This window comes from Theropithecus gelada, chromosome 6, assembly GCF_003255815.1.
Source record: "Theropithecus gelada isolate Dixy chromosome 6, Tgel_1.0, whole genome shotgun sequence".
NCBI classification, from domain to species: domain Eukaryota; kingdom Metazoa; phylum Chordata; class Mammalia; order Primates; family Cercopithecidae; genus Theropithecus; species Theropithecus gelada.
In genome coordinates, this window is record NC_037673.1 from 32,144,162 (window position 1) to 32,168,063 (window position 23,902).

General features: G+C 45.2%; 2 protein-coding genes and 1 pseudogene across 2 annotated transcripts in view; 1 reads left to right on the plus strand and 2 right to left on the minus strand.

The window, feature by feature from the left end:
• LOC112626642 (60S ribosomal protein L27-like) overlaps nt 1-451 on the plus strand; it is a 1,257-nt gene extending 806 nt beyond the window's left edge. The window contains exon 2 of the mRNA XM_025388851.1: nt 292-451. Coding sequence (XP_025244636.1) covers nt 292-451 — 160 coding nt within the window. The remainder of the gene's footprint in view (nt 1-291) is intronic.
• A 7,918-nt stretch (nt 452-8,369) lies between these two features.
• The window catches only part of MTMR12 (myotubularin related protein 12), an 87,346-nt gene continuing 71,813 nt past the window's right edge, over nt 8,370-23,902 (minus strand). The window contains exons 9-14 of the mRNA XM_025389388.1: nt 23,326-23,404; nt 21,868-21,938; nt 18,815-18,987; nt 14,390-14,557; nt 12,906-13,067; nt 8,370-9,078 (exon numbers count right to left, since the gene is read on the minus strand). Coding sequence (XP_025245173.1) covers nt 8,509-9,078; nt 12,906-13,067; nt 14,390-14,557; nt 18,815-18,987; nt 21,868-21,938; nt 23,326-23,404 — 1,223 coding nt within the window. The 3' untranslated portion in view covers nt 8,370-8,508. The remainder of the gene's footprint in view (nt 9,079-12,905; nt 13,068-14,389; nt 14,558-18,814; nt 18,988-21,867; nt 21,939-23,325; nt 23,405-23,902) is intronic.
• LOC112627179 lies at nt 14,199-14,311 on the minus strand (annotated as a pseudogene).

The following is a 23,902-nucleotide window of genomic DNA, read 5'->3' on the forward strand; positions in this document are numbered from 1 at the left end:
TTTTTTTTTTGAGACGGAGTCTCGCTCTGCCGCCCAGGCTGGAGTGCAATGGCCGGATCTCAGCTCACTGCAAGCTCCGCCTCCCGGGTTCACGCCATTCTCCTGCCTCAGCCTCCCAAGTAGCTGGGACTACAGGCACCCGCCACCACGCCCGGCTAGTTTTTTGTATTTTTTTAGTAGAGACGGGGTTTCACCGTGTTAGCCAGGATGGTCTCGATCTCCTGACCTCGTGATCCACCCGTCTCGGCCTCCCAAAGTGCTGGGATTACAGGCTTGAGCCACCGCGCCCAGCCCATTTGTGAAAGTTTATAACTACAATCACCTAATGCCCACAAGGTACTCTGAGGATATCCCCTTAGACAAAACTGTCGTCAATAAGGATGTCTTCGGAGACCCTGGTCTTAAATGCAAGGCCCGACGAGAGGCCAAGGTCAAGTTTGAAGAGAGATAGGAGACAGGCAAGAACAAGTGGTTTTTTCAGAAGCTGCGGTTTTAGGGGCTTTGTTTTGGTCATTAAAAATTCAAAAGCAAAAAAATAGTCATATTTCCTGTTCTTAGACTTTGTGGAGGATTCCCACTCTCTGTCCTCAGGCCCCCACACAATACCTTGCATGAAAATTTTACTCTTAAGTTAGATACAGGCTGGGCGTGGTGGTTCACACCTGTAATCTTAACACTTTGGAAGGCTGAGGCAGGTGGATCACTTGAGCTCAGCAGTTAGAGACCAGCCTAGGCAATATGGCAAAACCCTGTCTCTACTAAAAATACAAAAATTAGCCGGGCACAGTAGCACAAACCTATAGTCCCAGCTACTAGGGAGGCTGGGGTGGGAGGATCACTTGAGCCTTGGAGGCAGAGGTTGAGTGGGCCATGATTGTGCCACTGCACTCCAGCCTGGGTGACAGAGTAAGACCCTGTTTCAAAACAAAAACAAAAAGATGCAATGAGACAGCAGGACCAGCTAACCCTGCGGTCCGTCTGGTGATGTGGAGGGTTTTTAGGCCTCGTTCTCTGCTCTGGTGCATTTATACTGCTGGGCCTGATGGATTTGTATATCCTGTAGGTGTGAGAGTGAGGCCTCTTTGATATTTCTAGCTAACCACATACCTCAAGTACCCACTCACTGCACCTTTGAAAGATGATTTTTAACATTCCATGTGCTGCTCAACAAACCTTCTGGGATAGATTTTGAAAACATTTGAAGTGCTTATGTAGCCACCTTTGGAACTTAGGTTCCTGTTTAGGATACTTCAAATGTTAATTGTTCCTGGGGTGGAGATTAAGTTTAAACACACACACACACACACACACACACACACACACACACACACCCCTCTGTTTACATGATGTATGTAAATGACCAAACACATACACAATAATAGCTCCATGCACTGAATATTTACATTATAATAGACACTTATCCTTAACCCTCCAACTCTCCAGTGAGGTGGGTTCCGGGCATGGTGCCATTTTACTGATGAGGAAACAGAGATGGAGGGATGTTATCCTACAGTTTGTAAGCTGCAAAGCAGGGGTTCAGACTCAGACAGTCTGGCTTCAGAGAGCCAGAACGGGGCACGGAGGCTCATACCTCCAAACCCACCACTCTTGGAGGACAAGGCAGGAGGATCACTCAAGCTCAGAAGTTCAAGACTGGCCTGGGCAACATAGTGAGACTCCATTTCTACAAAATGGAGGTCAAGGCTGTAGTGAGCTGTCGTCACACCAGTGCACACCAGCCTCGGAAACAGAACAAGATCTGTCTCAAAAAAATGTTTCTTTTTTTTTTTTGGCCGGGCGTGGTGGCTCACGCCTGTAATCCCAGCACTTTGGGAGGCCGAGGCGGGCGGGTCACGAGGTCAGGACATCGAGACCATCCTGGCTAACATGGTGAAGCCCCATCTCTACTAAAAATACAAAAAAAAAAAAAAAAAATTAGCCGGACATGGTGGCAGGTGCCTGTAATCCCAGCTACTTGGGAGGTTGAGGCAGGAGAATCACGTGAACCCGGGAGGCAGAGCTTGCAGTAAGCCCAGATCGCACCACTGCACTCCAGCCAGGGCGACAGAGGGAGACCCTGTCCAAAAAAAAAGTTTTTAAATTAAAAAATAGAAAGATTTGGCCAGGTGCGATGGCCTATGCCTGTAATCCCAGCTCTTTGGGAGGCCAAGGCAGGTGGATCACTTGAGGTCAGAAGTTCAAGACCAGCCTGGTCAACAAGGCAAATCCCCTTCTCTACTAAAAATACACACCAAAACATTAGCCAGGTGTGGTGGCGGGCGCCTGTAATCCCAGCTACTCGAGAGGCTGAGGTGGGAGAATTGCTTGAACCTGGGAGGCGGAGGTTGCAGTGAGCCGAGATTGCGCCACTGCACTCCAGCCTGGGCGACAGAGTGAGACTCCATCTCAAAAAGAAAAAAAAAAAAAGATATACAATGCTACTATCTACCATCACTCCAGAACATTCCCTCGTGCCCCTTCCCAGTCCACCCCTGCCCCTCCCCTACCAATCTCTACTGTTTCCCCCCAACCCCACCCCACCCCCATCAGCCGGGGAGAGAGGAGAGGTCTTTTCCATCCTCTCCTGGAGGCTACTGCAGCAGCATTCCAAGCAGAGTCCTCAGGGTCCATCCAAGGATGAAATGCCATCTGTCTGCATTCTTTTCTTTCCCAGGAATGGCATGCACTTGTGCCCTTTCAGTGCTGGGGATGAGTAAGCACGACATTCATTGCGCCTCAGACTTCTGCGAGGACAATTTGAAAAGTCCTCCATTCAGGATTTCATAAAAACATTCAGGTCCAGACAGCCCTTTATGAAACTGGCTAGCAAAACGAAAGTTTTTAAAAAACAAGTCCAAAAAGCTTACTGTGTGTTAACCTACAGATTATATATTGAAAAAAGCTTACTGTGCATATTTTCATATGATGACACACTTCATATCCTTTAATTGCTAAGGGCAGACAGTGTAATAGGGGATTTAAAAAGAAAAGAACCTGGGTCTGAACCACAAAACAAGCTGAGATGCCTGTTTTTAGACATAAAACCACTCAAATTACTTTTCAATATATGATATTTAAAACCCTGATTTTGCACTACCCACAGCTAGCCTGGTTATCAACAAACTCAAGTATAGGCACTTGGACACGTCCCTGGTTACACTGGAACCCGTGGTACAAACAGGGTCTTGCGTCTCCCACCCTCCTGCTAGTACTTTTCAGGGTGTTGTGTGTGTGTGTGTGTGTGTGTGTGTGTGTGTAAGGTGGACCCAATAAGGCCATGCATCTCTATAGATCTTGTCTCTGCTGCATGCTCAGCCCCAAATTGTCCTGCCCCAGGGACGCCTTTATAAATAATCTAGAGCCACAGTGGGACACAAGCCCAGCTCAGAAAACAGGCTTTTTTATTTTTTATTTTTTTATTGTTTTTGAGACAGAGTCTTGCTCTGTTGCCCAGGCTCGAGTGCAGTGGTGTGATCTGGGCTCACTGCAAGCTCTGCCTCCCGGGTTCACGCCATTCTCCTGCCTCAGCCTCCTGAGTAGCTGGGACAACAGGTGTCCGCCACCACACCTGACTAGCTTTTTGTATTTTTAGTAGAGACGGGGTTTCACCGTGTTAGCCAGGATGGTCTCGATGTCCTGACCTCGTGATCCGCCCACCTCGGCCTCCCAAAGTGCTGTATTACAGGTGTGAGCCACTGTGCCTGGACAGAAAACAGGCTTTAGATAGGACCCCCTCTGCCCCCAACTCCCTTAATGATAGGGGGCATGAAGGCACAGGGGCTAATTCCCGACAGGAACCGACCCCCCACCCTGTTTCACATTGGACGGAGAATGTTCCACTCTTTACTCCCCAACTCCCTCCATGCCCTCACCTGGACATCAAGGAACAAGTAAAATCAAGAGTGAGAGACAGCTGAGTCCACCAAAAGTACAAGAGCTAAACACATGTGGAAAATAAGACAAGAAGCTGCTAAACTCTACAGTCACAACCACTACTTGGGAATTTAATACAAGCACCAAAGCAGCAAAACATCTGAAAAGCACATGGCATTCATGAGAGCTTATTAAATTCCAGGGATGTCTCAGAACTAGCTTTCTGGACATAGTAGTGCGGGCCTGGCCAGATAGGAAAGGGGGATGGGGACAAGCAGCAGAGTAGGAAGCCTCCTCTGTAGGTAGGAAAGGTCAAAGAAATATGAGCCTTGTTTCTCAGAACATACAAAGTGCTATGTCTCAATCTAGTTAAGCATTAAACAAAACGAATTAGAAACAAATCCTACTCTCATAAGCCATCTCACCCTGTGCTCGCTCACTTATCCTCTCTGGAAGCAAAAACAAAGCCTTTTTCTATCTTTCATGGTTTAAATGAAACCAGAGATGGTTTAAATGTACTCAGATCTCTTCCAGCAATTCTTATTCTGGAGGAACAGAATTCTAATTTTACAGACCCCCACAAAAAGCAAAGAGGTAATAATACTTCAGGATTTTTAAAAACTCTTTTCTTTTAATCATCCTATCCCCACCCTATTTTTTCTTCAGCATTGTATCATCACCCAGGATTTTTATTTTTATTTTTTTCCAGACAGAGCCCTTCTCTGTCGTCCGGGCTGGAGTGCAATAGCACGATCTTGGCTCACTGCAACCTCCGCCTCTCAGGTTCAAGCGATTCTCCTGCCTCATCCTCCTGAGTAGTTGGGATCATAGGCATGCGCCACCACACCCAGCTAATTTTATTTTTTTAGTAGAGACAGGGTTTCACCATGTTGGCCAGGGTGGTCTTGAACTCCCGACACTTCAGGTGATCCGCTCGCCTTGGCCTCCCAAAGTGCTGGGATTACAGGCATGAGCCACCGCGCCTGGCTATATGTTTTATTTTTACTTTAGATGCAGAGGGTACATGTGCAGATTTATTACATGGGTATATTGTGTGATGCTGAAGTTTGGGCTTCAATTGAACCCATCATTCAAACGGTGAACATAGTACCCAGTAGGTAGTTTTTCAGCCCTTCCCCGACTCCATCCCCGTTTTGAGTCCCGTGTCTGCTGTTCTCATTTTTATGTCCAATACCCAGTGTTTAGTTCCCACTTAGGAGAACATTCAGTATTTGGTTTTCTGTTTCTGCATTAATTCACTTAGGATAATGGACTCCAGCTGCATCCATGTTGCTGCAAAGGACATGATTCCATTCTTTTTTATGGCTGTATAGTATCCCATGGTGTATATGTACCACATTTTCCTGATCCAATCCATCGCTGATGGGCACCTGGGTTGATTCCATGTCTTTGCTATTGTGAATAGTGCTGTGATATACATGTAACTGCAAATCACCTGAGATTTTAAATATTTGTTTGGCTATTGGTTCCCACCACCAAAACTCCCTGTGCCCCACAAGAACACAAACTCCACTCTTCACTGCTGTCCCCACTGGCCCTGACAAATACCCAGTACATGCTCAATATTTCCTGAAAGAATGAAAGGGATTACTCCATGTGTTTTACCAACCACACCAAGTAGAGCATTGCTTGTAAATTGTGCTTTAATTTCTGCAATCAGATATGATGCAGTGAGATACAAGTAAAAACTTTCATTGTGCATCCAGAAAATACAAAGCACATGGATACAGGTTTAGCTCAGCAGCTTATTCCCTTATAAAGAAAAAGGTTTTGAATTTAATTAAAGTTAGTTTATCTTCAGTGTAAAAACCTGGAGGTATAAACAAACTCAAGATAATTATATACAGTAAATTATTTTACATTTCCAAACTTGCACAGTACAGCATTTTAAACAAAGTAAATGGTCTCATTTCAGCTTTCACTGTTAAGCATAATCCACGTCCCAATCTCGGATAAAAATTTCACAATATATAAACCCACTGAGAATTCTGTACACAAATACAAGTTATAGAAATCTGATTTCAAATATAAATACAAAAATTGTCATGACCTTACATGTTACAACAGCTTATTTTTCTATTGTAATTTTTAAAAAAATCATAGAAAAATATTTCAATGCACATTCAACTGCTATGACAAAGGCCATGACCTTGTGCCTTTAAACCATACTTTGTAGAGTGTAAAGCATCACACCGGGCATTTTTGGAATGAAAATTATGAAGCCTGAAGAGGCTACTGTATAAATATTCATGTTATAATGTGGTAACAAAAATAGCTCCATAGCATATTTGGGAGGCAATGGGGCAGAGAAGGAAGTGGAGGTTAGTGCTAATTTTAGAAGGCCTATAGAATGTATGTGAAGGTAGCTAAGGAACTAGTTAGTGTATTTTAAAATCCCTATTGCAAGCCTAATACTGACCTTGCTAGTAACTCTTAAGGCAATCAAGACGGAACATGTGTTTGGCCCCTAGATGCACGAATCCTCCTCTCCCCTCAACCTTTGTTCATCTTAACAGACCAACTTAGCTCCTGCACTAATACGGAGTGGGGAGAACAGCAAAACAAGTCACTGTATGCACAAAAGACAATTCAGTGCAAACCTAGAAACTCCTCCTAGTCAACAGTTCCCAATTTTCTTTGTTTGGGACGAGGTCTTGCTCCATCACCCAGGCTGGAGTGCAGTGGCACGATCTTAGCTCCGCCTCCCGGACTCACGGGATCCTCCCACCTCAGCCTCTCAAGTAGCTGGGACTATAGGCATGCGCCACCACACCCGGCTACTTTTTGTATTTTTAGTAGAGATGGGGTTTTGCCACGTTGCCCAGGCTGGTCTCGAACACCTGGGCTCAAGCAATTCGCCCGCCTCAACCTCCCAAAGTGCTGGGATTACAGGCGTGAGCCACCACGCCTGGCCTCAAATTTTCTTATTGCCCTTGAGTAACTGAAAGCTTTTCTGGACGGGCACAGTGGCTCACGCCTGTAATTTCAGCACTTTGGGAAGCTGAGGCGGACGGATCACGAGGTCAGAGATTGAGACCATCCTGGCTAACAAGGTGAAACCCCCTCTCTACTAAAAATACAGAAAACTAGCCGAGCGAGGTGGCGGGCGCCTGTAGTCCCAGCTACTGGGGAGGCTGAGGCAGGAGAATGGCGTGAACCCGGGAGGCGGAGCTTGCAGTGAGCCGAGATCTTGCCGCTGCACTCCAGCCTGGGCGACAGAGCCAGACTCTGTCTCCAAAAAAAAAAAAAAAAAAGGAAAATTTTTCTAAACATGTAACATTCAAATTGGGATCCATACTGAAAAGCAAATATATGTAAAAAGGCAAACATTCAATTTAAAACATTCTAATGAGTTTTGGTTTCTTCCTCTTTTATGGGATTTGACAGGGTTCCACTGAGAACAAAAAAATCAAAAAAACAAAAACAAAAACAAAAAAAACTGCTCCTTACATACAAAGTACACTTTCCTGCATTAAAAAGAAAAAAAATATATGTATGTGTGTGTGTGTGTATATATATATATATATAATTTAGACAGCAGATCCAAGAAGGTGACCAGGCATAGTCAAGTTTCTTCTATGGCTTTTAAAATCACTGAGGTATCAAATGATAATCATCACTTCTGATACTTATGTTTAAACTGCTTTCCTATGAAAGCCACATTCAAAAGTGACCCAATCCCTTCAGTCCATAAAGGTGAAAGAATGTGAGGAACTTGGCTCAGGGGTTGCGGCAGAAAACCGCAATCACAAGTGCTCCAAATCCTCAGCAGGCAAGTAGAAAAAGGCGAAGCGATTTGTTCCAAACGACGAGAGACTCCAGAGGAATGGAAGGTCCTCAGGAAGGATGTCAGGCAAAGAAACAGATCCCCACAGCGTAACCAAGAGGTTTGGCAATGAGACACTGGGACTACGCGCACCAAGGCAGGGAGTGCAGAGGGACAGTGGCGAGTGGTGTGGAGCAGGCGGAAGACGACCTGGGGCTGGCAGCACAGAAAAGAGGGTGGTGGCTGACTAGCCCCCACCCACAGGCAAAGCATCAGGATGGATGACACCAGTGGAACTTCCCAGGTGTTTTACAGGCAAAGGGGCATAGAAAGAAAAAATGTGATGGTTTAAGTAAATGCCACACATCTTAATACCTCTATCTGAATCTTCAACTCGCCATACAAATACGTAAAGCTGAACTTGCTTCTGTAATTGAGATGGGTTACACAGAAACTTACTATTTCCAATGACTGGATAAATTATCTTGGCACAAAGAGGGTCTGAAGAAAGTATCAAGTCCAAGAATATCTTACTGAAGCCCTTTCTGGTAAACTGGCCATTGCACGCTCTGTATAATACTTAGGCATCAGAAAACGGCCACAACCCTATCATGGGTCAAGTAATAATTCCTTCCAATTAATAATACTACAGATGCAGTTTCAATTGCATAGTCTTTTAGAACCATGAAACGATAATGAGAGCCACCTCTTTTCCCGAAGGCCCAGCTTTACTCCAACGGAGTGCCGGGCTAAGGACCCGGCCAGCATTAGCTGCTGCGTGACATGAATCCGGGGATCAGCTGTCCCAATCTCCCACATTCCTCTTTCACAGTCACTCAATAAACAGGTCACACGTCCCCTAGGTCCACGAACTCATCTTCTCGTTTGGCCAAATCGTCTTCATCTCCCAAAGCTTTCCAGCCACTGGTGGGTAAGACCGGCTTAGAGGAATGTCGCTGGAGCAGAGCAAAAGGAAACAAAGAGGACAGGCGGGCAGAGTTCCTCAGCAGGCAGGGGGCCTCAGCCTGGGGGGCCTGCTGGCTGTGGTGTCTCTCGTCGATCTTCTCTTGTAAACTCTGGACTTCCTCTATCATTTCCAAGAGTTTGCTCATAGTGGCCACTCGGCTACCACCTAGGATTTGGGCTTCTGGAATCCAGCGCAGGTAGCGCTGGGCCCAGACTTTGATTTCGGGCCCCTCAATATGCGGTAACAACAAACCATGGTAGTCAGTGGGCTTGCTATGCCAGCTGTCATAGAACTCTCGAAAGTTGTCTTGGAGCTCATCAGAAGAATTAATAAGTTTGCTAATTCTCTTGCCCAGAAGGTTTTTAATCAAATGATCTGTTTCTTCCCTGAAAAATCCTCTTTTGGGAGATGACTTAGATTGCGTAAGTGGCAAAGAAAGTTGTCGTTGATGCTTTGAGAGGAAACAAATAAAAATTGCTGGTTAACATCACAGGCACAGTTAACAGTTGTTACCATAAAAAACAGAGCATAACCCTGCTTTAACAAGTTCCAAGAGACATCAGCGTTGCCATGTGAATGCACACTCATTAACACACGGTGACATCCAGAGGTGGAGTGTTCCTGTGTATTCTCATGGTGCACACTGTACCAGAAACCAATGGGAAAGCAGGTGCATGTGGCAGCTGTGCAGAAAGGCATGCTGGGACAGAGAAAGGAGCTTTCGGTGCCCTCCTTCTCTGTCACAGGAGCTCCACAGGACACAAAGTACTTCTGAAAAAGCTGTTGAACTGAAGATAGTTTAATGATTGAGAGGAACTTGTGGCTCAGGCCTATTTGTGTTCTAAAGGGAAAAAGATGTTTCCTCTTTGAGAACTTTCAGGCTGTTAACCACTACAATCTTCTCAACAACTGCAAGCAGGCACTGCTGACTACCAGAAGATGGTATCGCATGGGTGAAATAGCAGCTTATCAGACATCCAGTGGGAGTTTAAGCCTAAGTCATAAAGATTCTTTTAGATAAAGAAAACAGGCAGGTGAGAGCAAAGAAATTTGATGAGCCAGCTAAGTTGACCAGATTTGTCTGGCAACCTGCAAGGAGTAGAAAATGTGAGAACATTTTCACATTTTCCTATTTCCCCCCTTGGTAATTATCTCTGTGGCCAGAGCAGAGTATTATATTTGGGGGTGCACTGTGAAAGGGTTGTGAGGCTGGGCACAGTAGCTCATGCCTGTAATCCTAGCACTTTGGGAGACCGAGGCAGGCAGATCACCTGAGGCCAGGAGTTCAAGACCAACCTGGCCAAAATGGCAAAACCCCATCTCCACTAAAAATACAAAAAAATTAGCAGGGTGTGGTGGTGGGCACCTGAGGCTGAGGGAGGAGAACTGCTTGAACCCAGGAGGCAGAGGCTGCAGTGAGCCGAGATCATGCCATTGCACTCCAGCCTGGGCAATGAGTGAAACTCCGACTCAAAAAAAAAAAAGAAAGAAAGGGTTATGAAAGATGGATGTGGTCAGAAGGTCATGAGGGTTCCCCAGTGCTCAAATGAGAAGTAAAAAAACGTGGGGAGAAGCTGTTTGTCCAGCTCTTTTGCTCCTATTCATTTGAAGAAGAGATAACAACTTAACTTTCAGGCTTGCTCTAACTCTAACATATTTCCAGCAGTGTTTCTTCCTTGTAAAAAAATATTCTTTATTGTAAAGAAAATTATTACCTTATTATGAAATATGGAATAAAAATAAAAATATTAAAAAGAAAGCAAAACCATCCACAAGACCACAACTCGGCGGTGACCAGGATTTGACTTTCCATCCAGGCTCAGGAGAGATGAAGGCCAGGATTCAGTGGCCTCTCTTTTCTCCATCGTGAAGATGTGCCAGGCAGGGCAGGGACTACACTGAACCATCACCCAGTGCTTCCTGCCTGCTTGGTTCTGTGCTCAGTACTCACATTCACTGAGCACATCATTCTCCAAGTCATCATTATTGCCCCATTTTACAAGTGAGGAAACTAAGGCACAGGGGTAAGCAATCTGCCGAAGGCACTGCTGCTCAGTGCCAAAGGTGATGGTTCAAATAGTCTGGCTCCAGAGCCTGGGCTCTCTACTGAGCTCTCCTTGGTTATGGAAGCCCCCCTCTATCTCCTAAGCGAAAAGAGTACTCAAGAGCAGCTGACATGCCAGCAGCTCCGCAGGCCAAAGCCTGGCCTGGGCCTGCGGCTGACACCGAGGCTACACACTGAAATGGGTCCCTCCCCGTGTGGCATTCGCATGGCAGCACCACATGCTGCTCAGCCCCTGCTTCCTCAGAGTCTCTGCAGAACTTCCCCCAGGCCACCAGGCTGCTCAGTGCGTCGCCCCACCTGATATCTGGTTTTCTTACCCAAAGGCTTCAAGGCTTCTTTTCGGCCCCGTCCCAACTGTGATTTAGCTATTTGGACCTGAAATTCTCCACCCCTTCAGCTCTGTCCTTTCCCACCTGCCAACTCCTGGAGCTCAGGCTGTCTGTCTCTATCTCCCAAGGAAAAGAGATGATTAGAAAAGCCGGGTCTGAGGAGAGACATGAAATCCATTATTGGAAGGGAGAGCCTCAGGTTCTCCCCTATAAAACAAGGGGTTGTCCTCGCTGTCTCTGAGGTCCCCTGCCACTCTGGCACAGGGCAGTTTCTGTGGTGTCAATCCGGTGCTCATGAGAATGTGCATGCAGCCACCAGGGGGCACAACACACTGAAGAAAAACCGATTTCTGGCCGAGCTGTTCTGGGGCTCAGGGCAATTCTGGTCAAACTAGCAGGAGACGCTCATCAGAAAGGGGAAACTCCACCCTGGGCCTGTGGCCCCTAAAAGGGCAGAGTGGCCGTTCTGAGTCGTTCAGCAGCCAATATTGTATCTGCTGGCTGTGGCTCACCCAGGTCCCCAGTCCTCTTTAGAATGGAACCAACTCTGACACCAGAAAGGGCCAGGTTTTCTGAAGCCCCTCCAGATCAGGCAGGATAAGGATGGCATGGAGAAGGCAGTGACATGCGTCGACTTGGACTTACCATCACTGCTCTCTCTTTTGTGGACTCTGTGAGGGAGAAATTCTGGGTCTGAAGACAGAGCTAGGAAATGTCAGTTAAATAATTCATCAGTTAGGCAACTTTGGGATTATCAACTAAAATGAGTTTCTGACATTTGTGGTTCATAGCATAGGTCAGCAAACTGGCCACCCCTCAGGCCAAATCTGGACTGGCGCCTGTTCTCGTAAACACTGGAACACAGCTATGCCTACTTGTTCGCCTACTAAGGCTCCNAGGGCAGAGTGGCCGTTCTGAGTCGTTCAGCAGCCAATATTGTATCTACTGGCTGTGGCTCACCCAGGTCCCCAGTCCTCTTTAGAATGGAACCAACTCTGACACCAGAAAGGGCCAGGTTTTCTGAAGCCCCTCCAGATCAGGCAGGATAAGGATGGCATGGAGAAGGCAGTGACATGCGTCGACTTGGACTTACCATCACTGCTCTCTCTTTTGTGGACTCTGTGAGGGAGAAATTCTGGGTCTGAAGACAGAGCTAGGAAATGTCAGTTAAATAATTCATCAGTTAGGCAACTTTGGGATTATCAACTAAAATGAGTTTCTGACATTTGTGGTTCATAGCATAGGTCAGCAAACTGGCCACCCCTCAGGCCAAATCTGGACTGGCGCCTGTTCTCGTAAACACTGGAACACAGCTATGCCTACTTGTTCGCCTACTAAGGCTCCTTTTTTTTTTTTTTTTTTAAAGTAAAGGAATAAAGAATGGCTACTCCATGGGCAGAGCAGCCTAAGGCTTCTTTTGTACTACAACAGTAGAGGGGTACTTGTGACAGAGACTTTGCAGCCCTTGACAGAAAGAGTTGTGCAACCCGTGGTTTACAGGCACAGCTCATTAAGAAAAGTCTTACTATTTATTATAATAAATGAACCGGTACTGGCCAAGTAAAACCCACACATTCAGTGTTCCTTTTACTCTACTAACACACACACACAGGCAGGACAAGAGGTACGATTCCATGGAGTATGACCAGGGCAGCAGCATCCACTGTGACATTTGGCAAATGGCCCTGTTGCACAAGGGCAAAGGTGATTTGCTGAAAGCAAAGGATTCTAATGGTCCTTGACAATTTGACCATCACAAGTTTCGACTCTGCAGACCGCTTTGAGGGGAGAACATGCTGGCAGACAGAATCCATAAGTATCTTTTATCACTACACGCATGGGGTCTGGGCAGCTGAACGGGGTTTAGACATGTGGACATCTTACTTTGAAGCGCATTCCTTTCCGTTGGCCTTTGTCCAGTTTCGGCTTTTCCACATAGAGAGGGTTTTTGAGCAATGTCTGGGCTTTGGGTTCAAACTGCACCGACCAATCCCACACGGTGAGCAGATTCAAAGGCTTGCTTTGTGTATCCTGGCCTTCTCTACCCTGCCAAAACAAGCACAGGTCATGCTGTCTTCCAGGGAGGGCTGAGGAAGGCAAACACATACTTTTGGACACAGGCACCAGGAAGTGTGCTCCTGCCCTGCCCTGAGAATGAAGAATCGTGGGCACTTCATTTTTACAGGCTGAGGCTACCTGTGGTTATTCGCTACAAGCTTTTGGTGGGGGAGGAGTGCAAGAACAAGGACAATTCCTTTCCAGCAGTCTACACACCAGCCGCTGTGCTGGGTGCTTCCACAGCCTCGCGAGGTAACTGGTGCTTTTCCAGTTTTACATTTGAGGAAACCAAGGCTCAGAAAACTGAACTGCCCAAGGTCATGAAGCTGGTGAGTCACAAGGCTGGGCTCTGAAAGCAGGGCTGTTGCTCCTACTTCACTGGGGGATTTGGTAATCCTCCCAGCTCAAGGAAACCCTGTACCCCTCAGGAGGCTGCTCAGAAGCACTGAGATTATCTAATTGGGGGCACAGCCCAGGAGGGGCCAAAAGGGTTAAGATGGAAGGAAAAGCCTAGCTTCCCTGCTCTGCTGGTCCCCATTCTTTTACAGAGGAATTCCAGGCATCAGGCAAACAGATGGGAGGACATCTGGTCTGACTATCTTTAAAACAGACAGCTTTGAATTTTGCTTAATTCCCCAGCTTCAACACTTGCTTCTAGCTCCAATATTTACCATGTGACCATAGGTGAGTTACTTATCCTTTTTTTGCCTCAGCTTCCTCCAGGATAATAAAAATGCATATGCCATAGGGTGCTGTAAGGATTAATACCTAAGAAAGTCTTAGAACAATGCTTGGTATATAGTGTTCAGTATCTTTTTTTTTTTGAGATGGAGTCTTGCTCTGCCGCCCAGGCTGGAGTGCAGTGGCCGGATCTCAGCTCACTGCAAGCTCCGCCTCCCAGGTTCACGCCATTCTCCTGCCTCAGCCTCCCAAGTAGCTGGGACTATAGGCGCTTGCCACCTTGCCTGGCTAGTTTTTTGTATTTTTTTAGTAGAGACAGGGTTTCACCGTGTTAGCCAGGATGGTCTCAATCTCCTGACCTCGTGATCCGCCCGTCTCAGCCTCCCAAAGTGCTGGGATTACAGGCTTGAGCCACCGCACCTGGCCCAATATCTTTTTTAAAATATGGAATGTCTCATGAGTTTGCATGTCATCCTCTCGCAGAGGCCATGCTAATCTTCTCTGTATCATTCCAACTTTCTTTAGTGTATGTGCTGTCAAGTGAAGACCACTTTTAGCATCAGTATTACTGCATCCTACTTGTGAGAGGAAGCCTCTTTAATACACACGTTCCTAAGAGGGACTCTTACCATGTTAGTATCTTTTTGATGAGGTGAATTGAAGAAGAAGGTGCTAAAAATAGGTATGTACAGGCTATCTGACAAAACAGTCAGGTAAGTCTCTGTGAATTCAAATGCCGGGGGATGCTGGTGCACCAGCTGCCAGACACAATCTAGGAAAAGCAGGAACACAGGAACCTGCATGAAAACAAGATACGTTACTTGGTGGGCAGAGCCCAGTGCAAGCCATCCTGAGTTCAGGGGACAGCACCTCAACAGCTGTGAAATAAGCACTTCTGGGGACTTCATTCTCTGGGAAACACAGAATACTCCATTCCATCCCAAGTGAGAAATATGCTCAACTGAAATCACATGCTTGCGATTTATATACCTGTGTCAAAGACATTTCAAAGATGAAATGTGTAAAAACCTCATTATGGATCAGTGTTACAGATGAGCATCTGCAATGGATTCTGATAATAGAAAACACTAACTTAGAACCTCAATTAAGCAAAACGTTATCTCCTCCAAAAAAATTCCATTCTTCCACTAGTAATACCATATTACCAAAAAATGTACTTAATTATGAGTGCTACTTTGAATTTTGTCAATACAAAGTTACAGGGGGTGGGAGGGAACTTCCATGCCCCACCTCCCACACACTGACTGACAGGGTTTGATTCTGAAGACCAACCTGGAAGAAGCCTCCTGCCCACCCCACAGTGAGGGCCAGGAAGACAACGGGGATGGGAGACAAGGGAGAAGCAGTGAAAGTGAGTTTCAAAATGTTTTCAAAATGTATCTTTACAAATCCACAAGCATCATTTATTAGCTCCCAGAGGTGAGCCCTTGATGAGCAGGGAGAGTAGTTTCTAGTATGCTTTATCATTTAGAAAGCGCTTATCCTCCCTGATTCACCAGTGATCCTGCCAGGGGGCTAAGACAAGCTGTATTACAGTTTCTCCCTTTCAGAGGAGAAAACGGAAGATTGGAGATGCCCAGAGGCCGGCCCCCAGGGTCTCACACAGGGCTCATGACAGAGAGAGATGCGTGGGAATGCAGTTCTTAAAGCACAGTGCCGCTTCAATCTTATCACAAATTTGACCACCCAATTTTCCTTCAAAATTCCAATATGTCCACATTGAGATGCTAAGAAACATTTGTACAGCAACTTTATTTCACACCTCACTTTATGCATAATATCATTAAATAGAGTGGAAAATACTTGAACTGCACTGTATAGGCAGGGCAATAGGCTCAGAAAATACGGGTGACCTCTCCAAGGGCTGGGTGAACAGCAGATCAGGTCTCTTCTTAGACTCTTTCCCCATTAGACATGGTGCCTGCCAGTCCCCCCTTTTCTCAAGATATACAAAAACATATGGCTAGGTGCTGTGGCTCATGCCTGTATTTCCAGCACTTTGGGAGGCTGAGGCAGATGGATCGCCTGAGCCCGGGAGTTTGAGACCAACCTGGGCAATATGGCAAAACCCATCTCTACAAAAAATACAAAAATTAGCTAGACATGGTAGTGCACGCCTATAGTCCCAGCTACTCAGGAGGCTGAGGCAGGAGGATTGCTTGAGCCCAGGGGGTCGAAACTGCAGTAAGCTATGACTGTGCAACTGTATTCCAGACTGGGCAACAGAGAGAGACCATGTCTCAAAAACAAAACAAGGCCAGGCACTGTGGCTCATGCCTGTAATCCCAACACTTTGGGAGGCTAAAGTGGGTGGATCACCTGAGGTCAGGAGTTTGATATCAGCCTGACCAACATGGTGAAACCCCGTCTCTAATGAAAATACAAAATTACGCGGTGGCTCAAGCCTGTAATCTCAGCACTTTGGGAGGCCGAGACGGGTGGATCACGAGGTCAGGAGATCGAGACCATCCTGGCTAACATGGTGAAACCCCGTCTCTACTAAAAAATACAAAAAACCAGCCGGGCGAGGTGGTGGGTGCCTGTAGTCCCAGCTACTTGGGAGGCTGAGGCAGGAGAATGGCGTAAACCCAGGAGGCGGAGCTTGCAGTGAGCTGAGATCCAGCCACTGCACCCCAGCCTGGGCGACAGAGCGAGACTCCGTCTCAAAAAAAAAAAAAAAAAAAAACAAACAAACAACAAAAAAGAAAATACAAAATTAGCCGGGAATGGAGGGGCATGCCTATAATCCCAGCTACTTAGAGGCCAAGGTAGGAGAATCACTTGAACCTGGGAGGAGGAGGTTGCAGTGAGCCAAGATCATGCCATTGCACTCCAGACTGGCCAACAAGAGTGAAACTCCTTCTCTTAAAAAAAAAAAAAAAAAAAAAAAGAAAAAGAAAAAAAAAACACCATACTTATCTCCACAAAGTATCAGCTCTTTCTGCCTACCATGTTATGTAAATGCTGTCACCCTTTCAAATTAATTCCATAAAGTCCCTTCCAGGACTGAAAGATGTGATTTCTATTCAGCTCAATGGGACACAGGTGAGTACAGGCCAGGCCTGAAAGAAACCATCTTGCTCAGTGAGAGAGACATGGATCACCCCAGGAACCTGCCAAGCCCTTACGATCAGGAGCCATGGCTCTGTGTACCCACAGCATTCTGTGTCAAGCTGTTCCGCACCACAGACAGACATGCTGACTACCCGGACTATGAAAAACCACAAGTCACACTGCTAGCACACGTCAGCTCTGCAGATGAGTTAATTAAAGAAAGTTTGTGTGTTTTCATTTTTCCTTTCACCAATCATCAATAAGGCAGCCAATGGAGTGTGTACAGCTGTCACCTAGACATGTACAGCACAATTTGGGGGACTCATTTTCACCAAGTGACCTAAAATGCTAACTCTCCTGTGCCTGAACTTGGAGGCCCAGGCCTGGAGCAATTAATCCAGACACAAGCAGAAGAGGCTGTGGGCACAGTCCCACCCAGGCTACCACTAAGGGCCTGGTAACAGATGGCATTAACATAATCCTGTGCTTTATTTCATTTTTTTTTTTTTTGAGACGGAGTCTCACTCTGTCACCCAGGCTGGAATGCAGTAGCACGATCTCGGCTCACTGCAACCTCTGCCTCCTGGGTTCAAGTGATTCTCCTGCCTCAGCCTTCCAAGTAGCTGGGACTATAGGCATGTGCCACCATGCCCAGCTAATTTTTTGTATTTTTAGTAGACACGGGGTTTCACCATGTTAGCCAGGATGGTCTCTACCTCCTGACCTTGTGATCTGCCTGCCTTGGCCTCCCAAAGTGCTGGGATTACAGGTGTGAGCCACCGTGCCTGGCCCTGTGCTTTATTTCAAAAAGGTTTATGTGTAAGGAAAATTGACTCTGAATGGCTGGGCACGGTGGCTCACGCCTGTAATCCCAGCACTTTGGGAGGCTGAGGCAGGTGGGTCACTTGAGGTCAGGAGTTCAAGACCAGCCTGGCCAACATGGTGATATCCCATCTCTACTAAAAATAGAAAAAATTAGCTGGGCATGGTGGCACACACCTGTAATGCCAATTACTCAGGAGGCTGAGGCAGGAGATAAGCTTAAACCCAGGAGGCGGAGGCTGCAGTGAGCTGAGACTACACCACTGCACTCTAGCCTGTGCAACAGAGCAAGACTCTGTCTCAAAAAAAAAAAAAAAAAAAAAAATTGACTCTGAAAATCTGAAATCATTCAGTTCCAAAATCTAAAACTTTATTTATTTTGAGATAGGGTCTCACTGTCACTCAGGCTGGAGTACAGTGGCACAATCATGGCTCACTGCAGCTTTGACCTCCTGGGCTCAAGCAATCCTCTCACCTCACCCTCCCTAGTAGCTGGGGCTGTAGTCAGGCACCACCATGCCCAGTTTATTTTATTTTATTTTTATTTCTGGTAGAGATGAGGTCTCTCTATGTTGCCCAGGCTGGTTTCAAACTCCTGTTCTCCCAAAGTGCTGGGATTACAGGCGCAAATCATCATGCCTGGCTTCCAATTTTCGGATTAAGGATGCTCAACCAGTAATTGAGTGGAGTGCAATTATTCCAAAATCCAAAACAATTTGAAATCTGAAACACGTCTGGTACCATGACTTTCAGATAAGGGATGTTCAACCTATATTTTTTGTAGAAAACCTGCACCCTGCATATCTATTTATTGCAAAGACTAATTTTATAGAAAAGGTAGGAGTCTCCCTCACTGAGTTACTCTATATTTAAGTCTCATTAATAAATATTATTCCCACTATGAAATATGTATACACCCTTGGTGTACACAATTTAGAAAACTCTGAACATACCTGTTAATCTCTTTCCTCTGGGAAAGGTTTCACTATTATTTAAAGTATCCAAAGTCATCACACAATGAAATGATCCTAGTTTTCTTAACAAACCTGTTTGGCTTACACTTTGCAAGCAGCAACCCTACATCTGATGACAGGTATTAAATAAGAGATTCACTAGTTCTCCCCATGACGGAAACAGTCTTCAGTGAGGGAACTCACCTCCTCTTTGTCGTTCTGGCGGAGATGGTTGCAGCGATCCAAGAAACAGTGGCCACCCATGACCCACTCCTTTTGGATGAGGCTCTGGAAACCAATTCTGGTTCGGCAATGGGGGTCCATCATCAGTTGCACCAGAGAGGAAATGAGACAGCAGAGGTCGGATGCATTCTCCTCTAGGAGAGGCCCCAGTAGCAGTGCAAGGAGGAAGGAGGGCATAAAATGTTCAAAAGTTTCAGAATGCTCTCACTTAAACAGTTAAAAGTAGGATTCCCAACACCAAGGTCTACTATTAACGGTCATGCTCTTATTCCCTAAAGGCAAGGGCCAATAACAAAGGGTTATGTTTTCAGACTGAGAGATGAACTGCTCTAGCATGTCTAGTACAGGTTCTGGCACACGCTGGTACGAAATATGGATTTGCATACTGAATAAATAAATGCAGCATTGCAAAGCTACTTTCAGCATGTGGGGGTCTAGGTGTGCCACACAGAGACAACAGAATTGCCTACATCATGATGACCTGCCAGGCTCCGCAGGCCAAGACTAAAGCTCTTCCCTCCTGGGCTGTGGAAGCCTCCATCACTGAACTCCTCCTGGGCTGTGGAAGCCTCCATCACTGAACTCACTGTTTCACGGCTCAGCTGCTTATCAGATTCACCTCAGACATCCCTTCCTCCACTCCTAAGTCCTCCACTAACTCTACTTTGGAGAAAGTTTAATATTTCTTGACTGTAGCAAAATTATTTCTATTTTCAGCTCTAAGGCTTTGTCCTTTTCTGTTTGAGGAACATAGAGGTGCCTGCTTCTCCTGCCTAGCCTAGGAGACAAACCCTTCTTGGTCTGCTTGCACATGCCCACCTGCTGCACTTTCCAAAACTCATTTGATGAAAAGTTCACTCACATACTTGTTTAACATTCATCACTTAGAGCAAAACACCACACATCTTTATCCGTGCATTTGTCTTAGAGTTTTAAGATCCTAAAAGTCAGGGTCTACAGCCCCATAGTTTCCCTTTCACAAAAACAGGTACAACTCAAGTTGTTTTTAAAAAATGTCCATGAGGAGGATGGTGCTAGTATCATTGGTGTTAGAGAAACTTAAGACTGAATTGTAGGCTGGGCGCGGTGGCTCACGCCTGTAATCCCAGCACTTTGGTAGGCCGAGGCAGGTGGATCACTATATCAGGAGTTCAAGACCAGTCTGACCAACATGGCGAAACCCCTTCTCTACTAAAAATACAAAAATTAGCCGGGTGTGGTGGCGCACACCTGTAATCCCAGCTACTCAGGAGGCTGAGGCAGGAGAATCGCTTGAACCTGGGAGGCAGAGGTTGCAGTGAGTCGAGATCGAGCCATTGCACTCCAGCCTGGGCGACAGAGGGAGACTCCGTCTTTAAAAATAAATAAATAAATAAATTGTAACTAGGGAGGTGCTCATACTGTGACAACTCTTTCATCTTGACCGCTATAATCACAGAGCACTATGGGTCCAAGCTTACACTTCTCCCTCCAGGAAACAAGCCTCAACTATGGGATGACATGGGTTACAGAGAAACAAATTTTTGTTTTTGTCTTCTAGTGCTACCGGTTTTCAAAACAAGTTTCTTTTTTTTGGAGACACAGTCTCACGCTGTCACTCAGGCTGGAGTGCAGCAGCACAATCTCAGCTCACTGCAACCTCTGTCTCCCAGATTAAAGGAATTCTTGTGCCTCAGCCTCCCGAGTAGCCAGGACTACAGGCACACAGCACCATGCCCGGCTAATTTTTGTATTATTAGTAGAGCCAGGGTTTCATCATGTTGGCCAAGCTGGTCTCCAACTCCTGACCCCGAGTGATCTGCCTTCCTTGGCCTCCCAAAATTCTGGGATTATAGGTGTGAGCCACCGTGTCCAGCCACAAGTTTCATTTTTAAGGAACTCTTTCTTCTTGGATCTGAAGGGTGTTAATGATACTCCTGTGGGTAATGGAATGAGGGACTAACAGAGATTTCAGAGGTGAGACAATTCAGCAGTCCATCCAGGAGTGAAGGACGTCTTAGTTCTATCAGTCAAAGATTCAGATTTCACTTTATGCAGCTCTGTGATTAATGTGTTCTGGCCCTGAATCCTTCCATTTCTTAGGCCTCCAATCTTTATCCCTCCTCCTTTTCACTAGTTGCTCAGTACTCAAATAATGCTCTGTTCTGTCACGGCTGGTTGGGTCTTTTTCAATAGCACACTTAAGGCAACTCTCTCATTAGGTTGCAAACTTCTAGAAGGCAGAACAGAGCCCTGCACATGGCAGGGGCTCAATAAATGTATTCAAATCTAAGTCGGTCAGCCAATGTCAGACGGACAGAGCCACAGAAAGACACATTTTCCAGGCTGCCCTTAGAACCTAGGGCCAACAGTTACAGAGAGTTTCAGAGAATGATAAAAGCTTGGGGGTATAAGCATGAGACAATCTACTTAATTTATAGTGTGGGGCTATACGAAACTTAATATTTCTAAACAGCAGGTAATGTTTGAGTTCATATGTAACTAGTTACAGCACCAGTCTTCGCTGCATGGTGGTTTACACTTGCTTTCGCACATTCTGAATGTTTGCATCATGTACAGCAAGTTAAGCCCACTGAGGAAAAGGAACTCACAGGCCACCAAGTTTCTATGGTAACTGTATAAAGTTGTCAACCACAAAGATATAAAAATAACAACCAAGTCATCCATGGATCTCTTTATATAAGAAGGATTCTAAAAAGATTTTAACTTTAACCAACCTCAGTTAATATAAAACAAAATCCAAAACATTAAGAAATGTGAGCTTTGGTAAAGATACCAAAAAATTCCTTCATGGATGGTGAATAGGTCTGCCAAGTTCGAAGTGAAAGAATTTTGTTTTAAACTCTAACACTGAAATCCAAGGCAAAGGATTCCAAGGTTAGGGAGAAAGGAATAGGAAGGATTTCTACACTAACTCACTCCTTTTGTTTCCAAATACACAAAGCTATATATATAAAAATTGAATCTCAGGTGAAGGAAAATGGAAATCATCCTTTGTGCTTCCTATATATTACCTAAAAGAAGAACATTCATGTTTTGTGCTTCCATACATTCTGTAATCTCTATTGCTTTTTTCAGGCAACGTCTAAATAGGAGACAAGAAAAAGGGGCATTAGTTCATGAGCTTGGTAACAAAAACATTAAGTAGTTTAGAGATAGTCTGACTTGATCTTCAGTCTTCTTATTTTTTTTTTTCCATGCTAAAATCCTCCAGAAAAGAAACTAACTTCCATTTACATTATTTAGATACCAGGATATATTCCTGCCCATTAGAAACTGAAAATTTTCAGAAGGGAATCCTAAAATTGATGTGAAAATGCTCCTAGGTAATTTCTAAACTAGACATTCTTATTAAAAACTCATGCTTGAGTCTGCTGCTGAGTAAGATTCATAGAAATCAAACATATCTGCAGAATGCGAGACATGTCCAGATTACTTTACTTAAGGTGACCTGCTGAATGTATCAGAGTGGCTAAAAAGCTCCAATATGCTCAGAAATCCTTTTTGTCTCTCTCTACACATTATTCCCTTTGCAACTGTTGCCATTATTCCCAGCTTGGACTTGTATAACTGGGGGCCTTCATGTATGTTGTCTTCTGCTTGCAGAGGTGTCCTCTCCTACTCCCCAGCCACCCTCCCTTCCCACACCCCAACCCTTCATCTGGCTAGAGATGCTCACCCTTCTCTGCCCACTCCACACAAAGAAGGGTTATTTGCTTTTACAACATTTATCCCTGTCTCCCATTACATATTCAAATTATAAGATGTGTAGCAGGATGTCTGAAGCACAGTTCAGTGTCTGGAGGGCCAAGGCTCCTTTCCATAGTACTCACTTCAGAATGGAGGGAGAATGTGTGTGAGGCAGCAGGAAGCATTGCTCTCCCTCCTGAAATGTAGCCTAGCATTAGACCTACTGTCTCACCCTGATCATCATTTCTGTTTTGCACCTTTCTCTGCCATATCCTCTATTTAATGGCAACAGAGAAGAGCTATTCAATATAGAAAGTAGGAAATGCAATATAACTGTTCTCTGGAACTCTCAACCTAACTCCCAAACCACGAATAACTGACATTAATCATGGTTTTTAAAAACACAGATAATACATGCATAAGACACAAGATTAAAAGAGGTATTCAGTGAAAAGTCAGTATCACTCCTGTTCTCACCCTCAATTTCCTCCCTGGAGGCCAGCACTGCTGCCTCAATAATAATTCTGGGTTGTCACACTCTTTCTGTGGTTTTTCAATGCCTTGTCTGTAGAGTACACCTCCTTGTAAGCAGGTGGCATGTTCATAAATTCCTATCAAATGTGCACAGAAATAAGTAGCAAATATAAAATCTAGCTGTAGAACATGTGATCTAAGAATATTTAACTTTGAAATACCAAACAGTTAAATTATTTGTCAGTTTGATCTACTACCCTGAGTTAGACAATTATAAAATTCAAGAGTAAAACAATGGTTTGAAATACCTGATTATGTCAAGCCAGCTGCTACTTTCCAACAGAGAAAACCATTTTATATCTGTGTCCCAAAATTCAGTACTGTTATCTAAAAAAAGAAAAAGGAGTAAAGACGTCAGGTCATTGTTCACTGACATACTTGCCACAAAAATCCTGTGCTCCTCAACTGTGCCATTCAGATTAACAGTCCTGACTCAAACTGCAGAATCCAGGCACAGGACTCTATTATGAGTAAGGGTCATTTCAAAACTTCAGCTGAAACGGTTTCTGAGCTGTAGGGCCCTAGGAGGTTTTGGTGGTCAAAAAGAGATCTTTATTGCTGAAATAAGAAATTCCTACAATGCATACACAAAGCCATGGTTCATCCTGTAAGTCGACAGAAAGTAACATGCTTTAGGCAGAAATAGTTGACATCTAGGCTGCTAATTCTAGAAGTGGAAAATGCAACTGGATCCATCCTGATGCCACAGAAGCCTAAGGGTCAGACTGGACTTTCATTAGACACCCAGCATACCATGACATGACTCCCCCTACATGCCTTATAAAACAGAGAACCTTAAATCTTTTTTTTTTTTTTTTTTTTTTT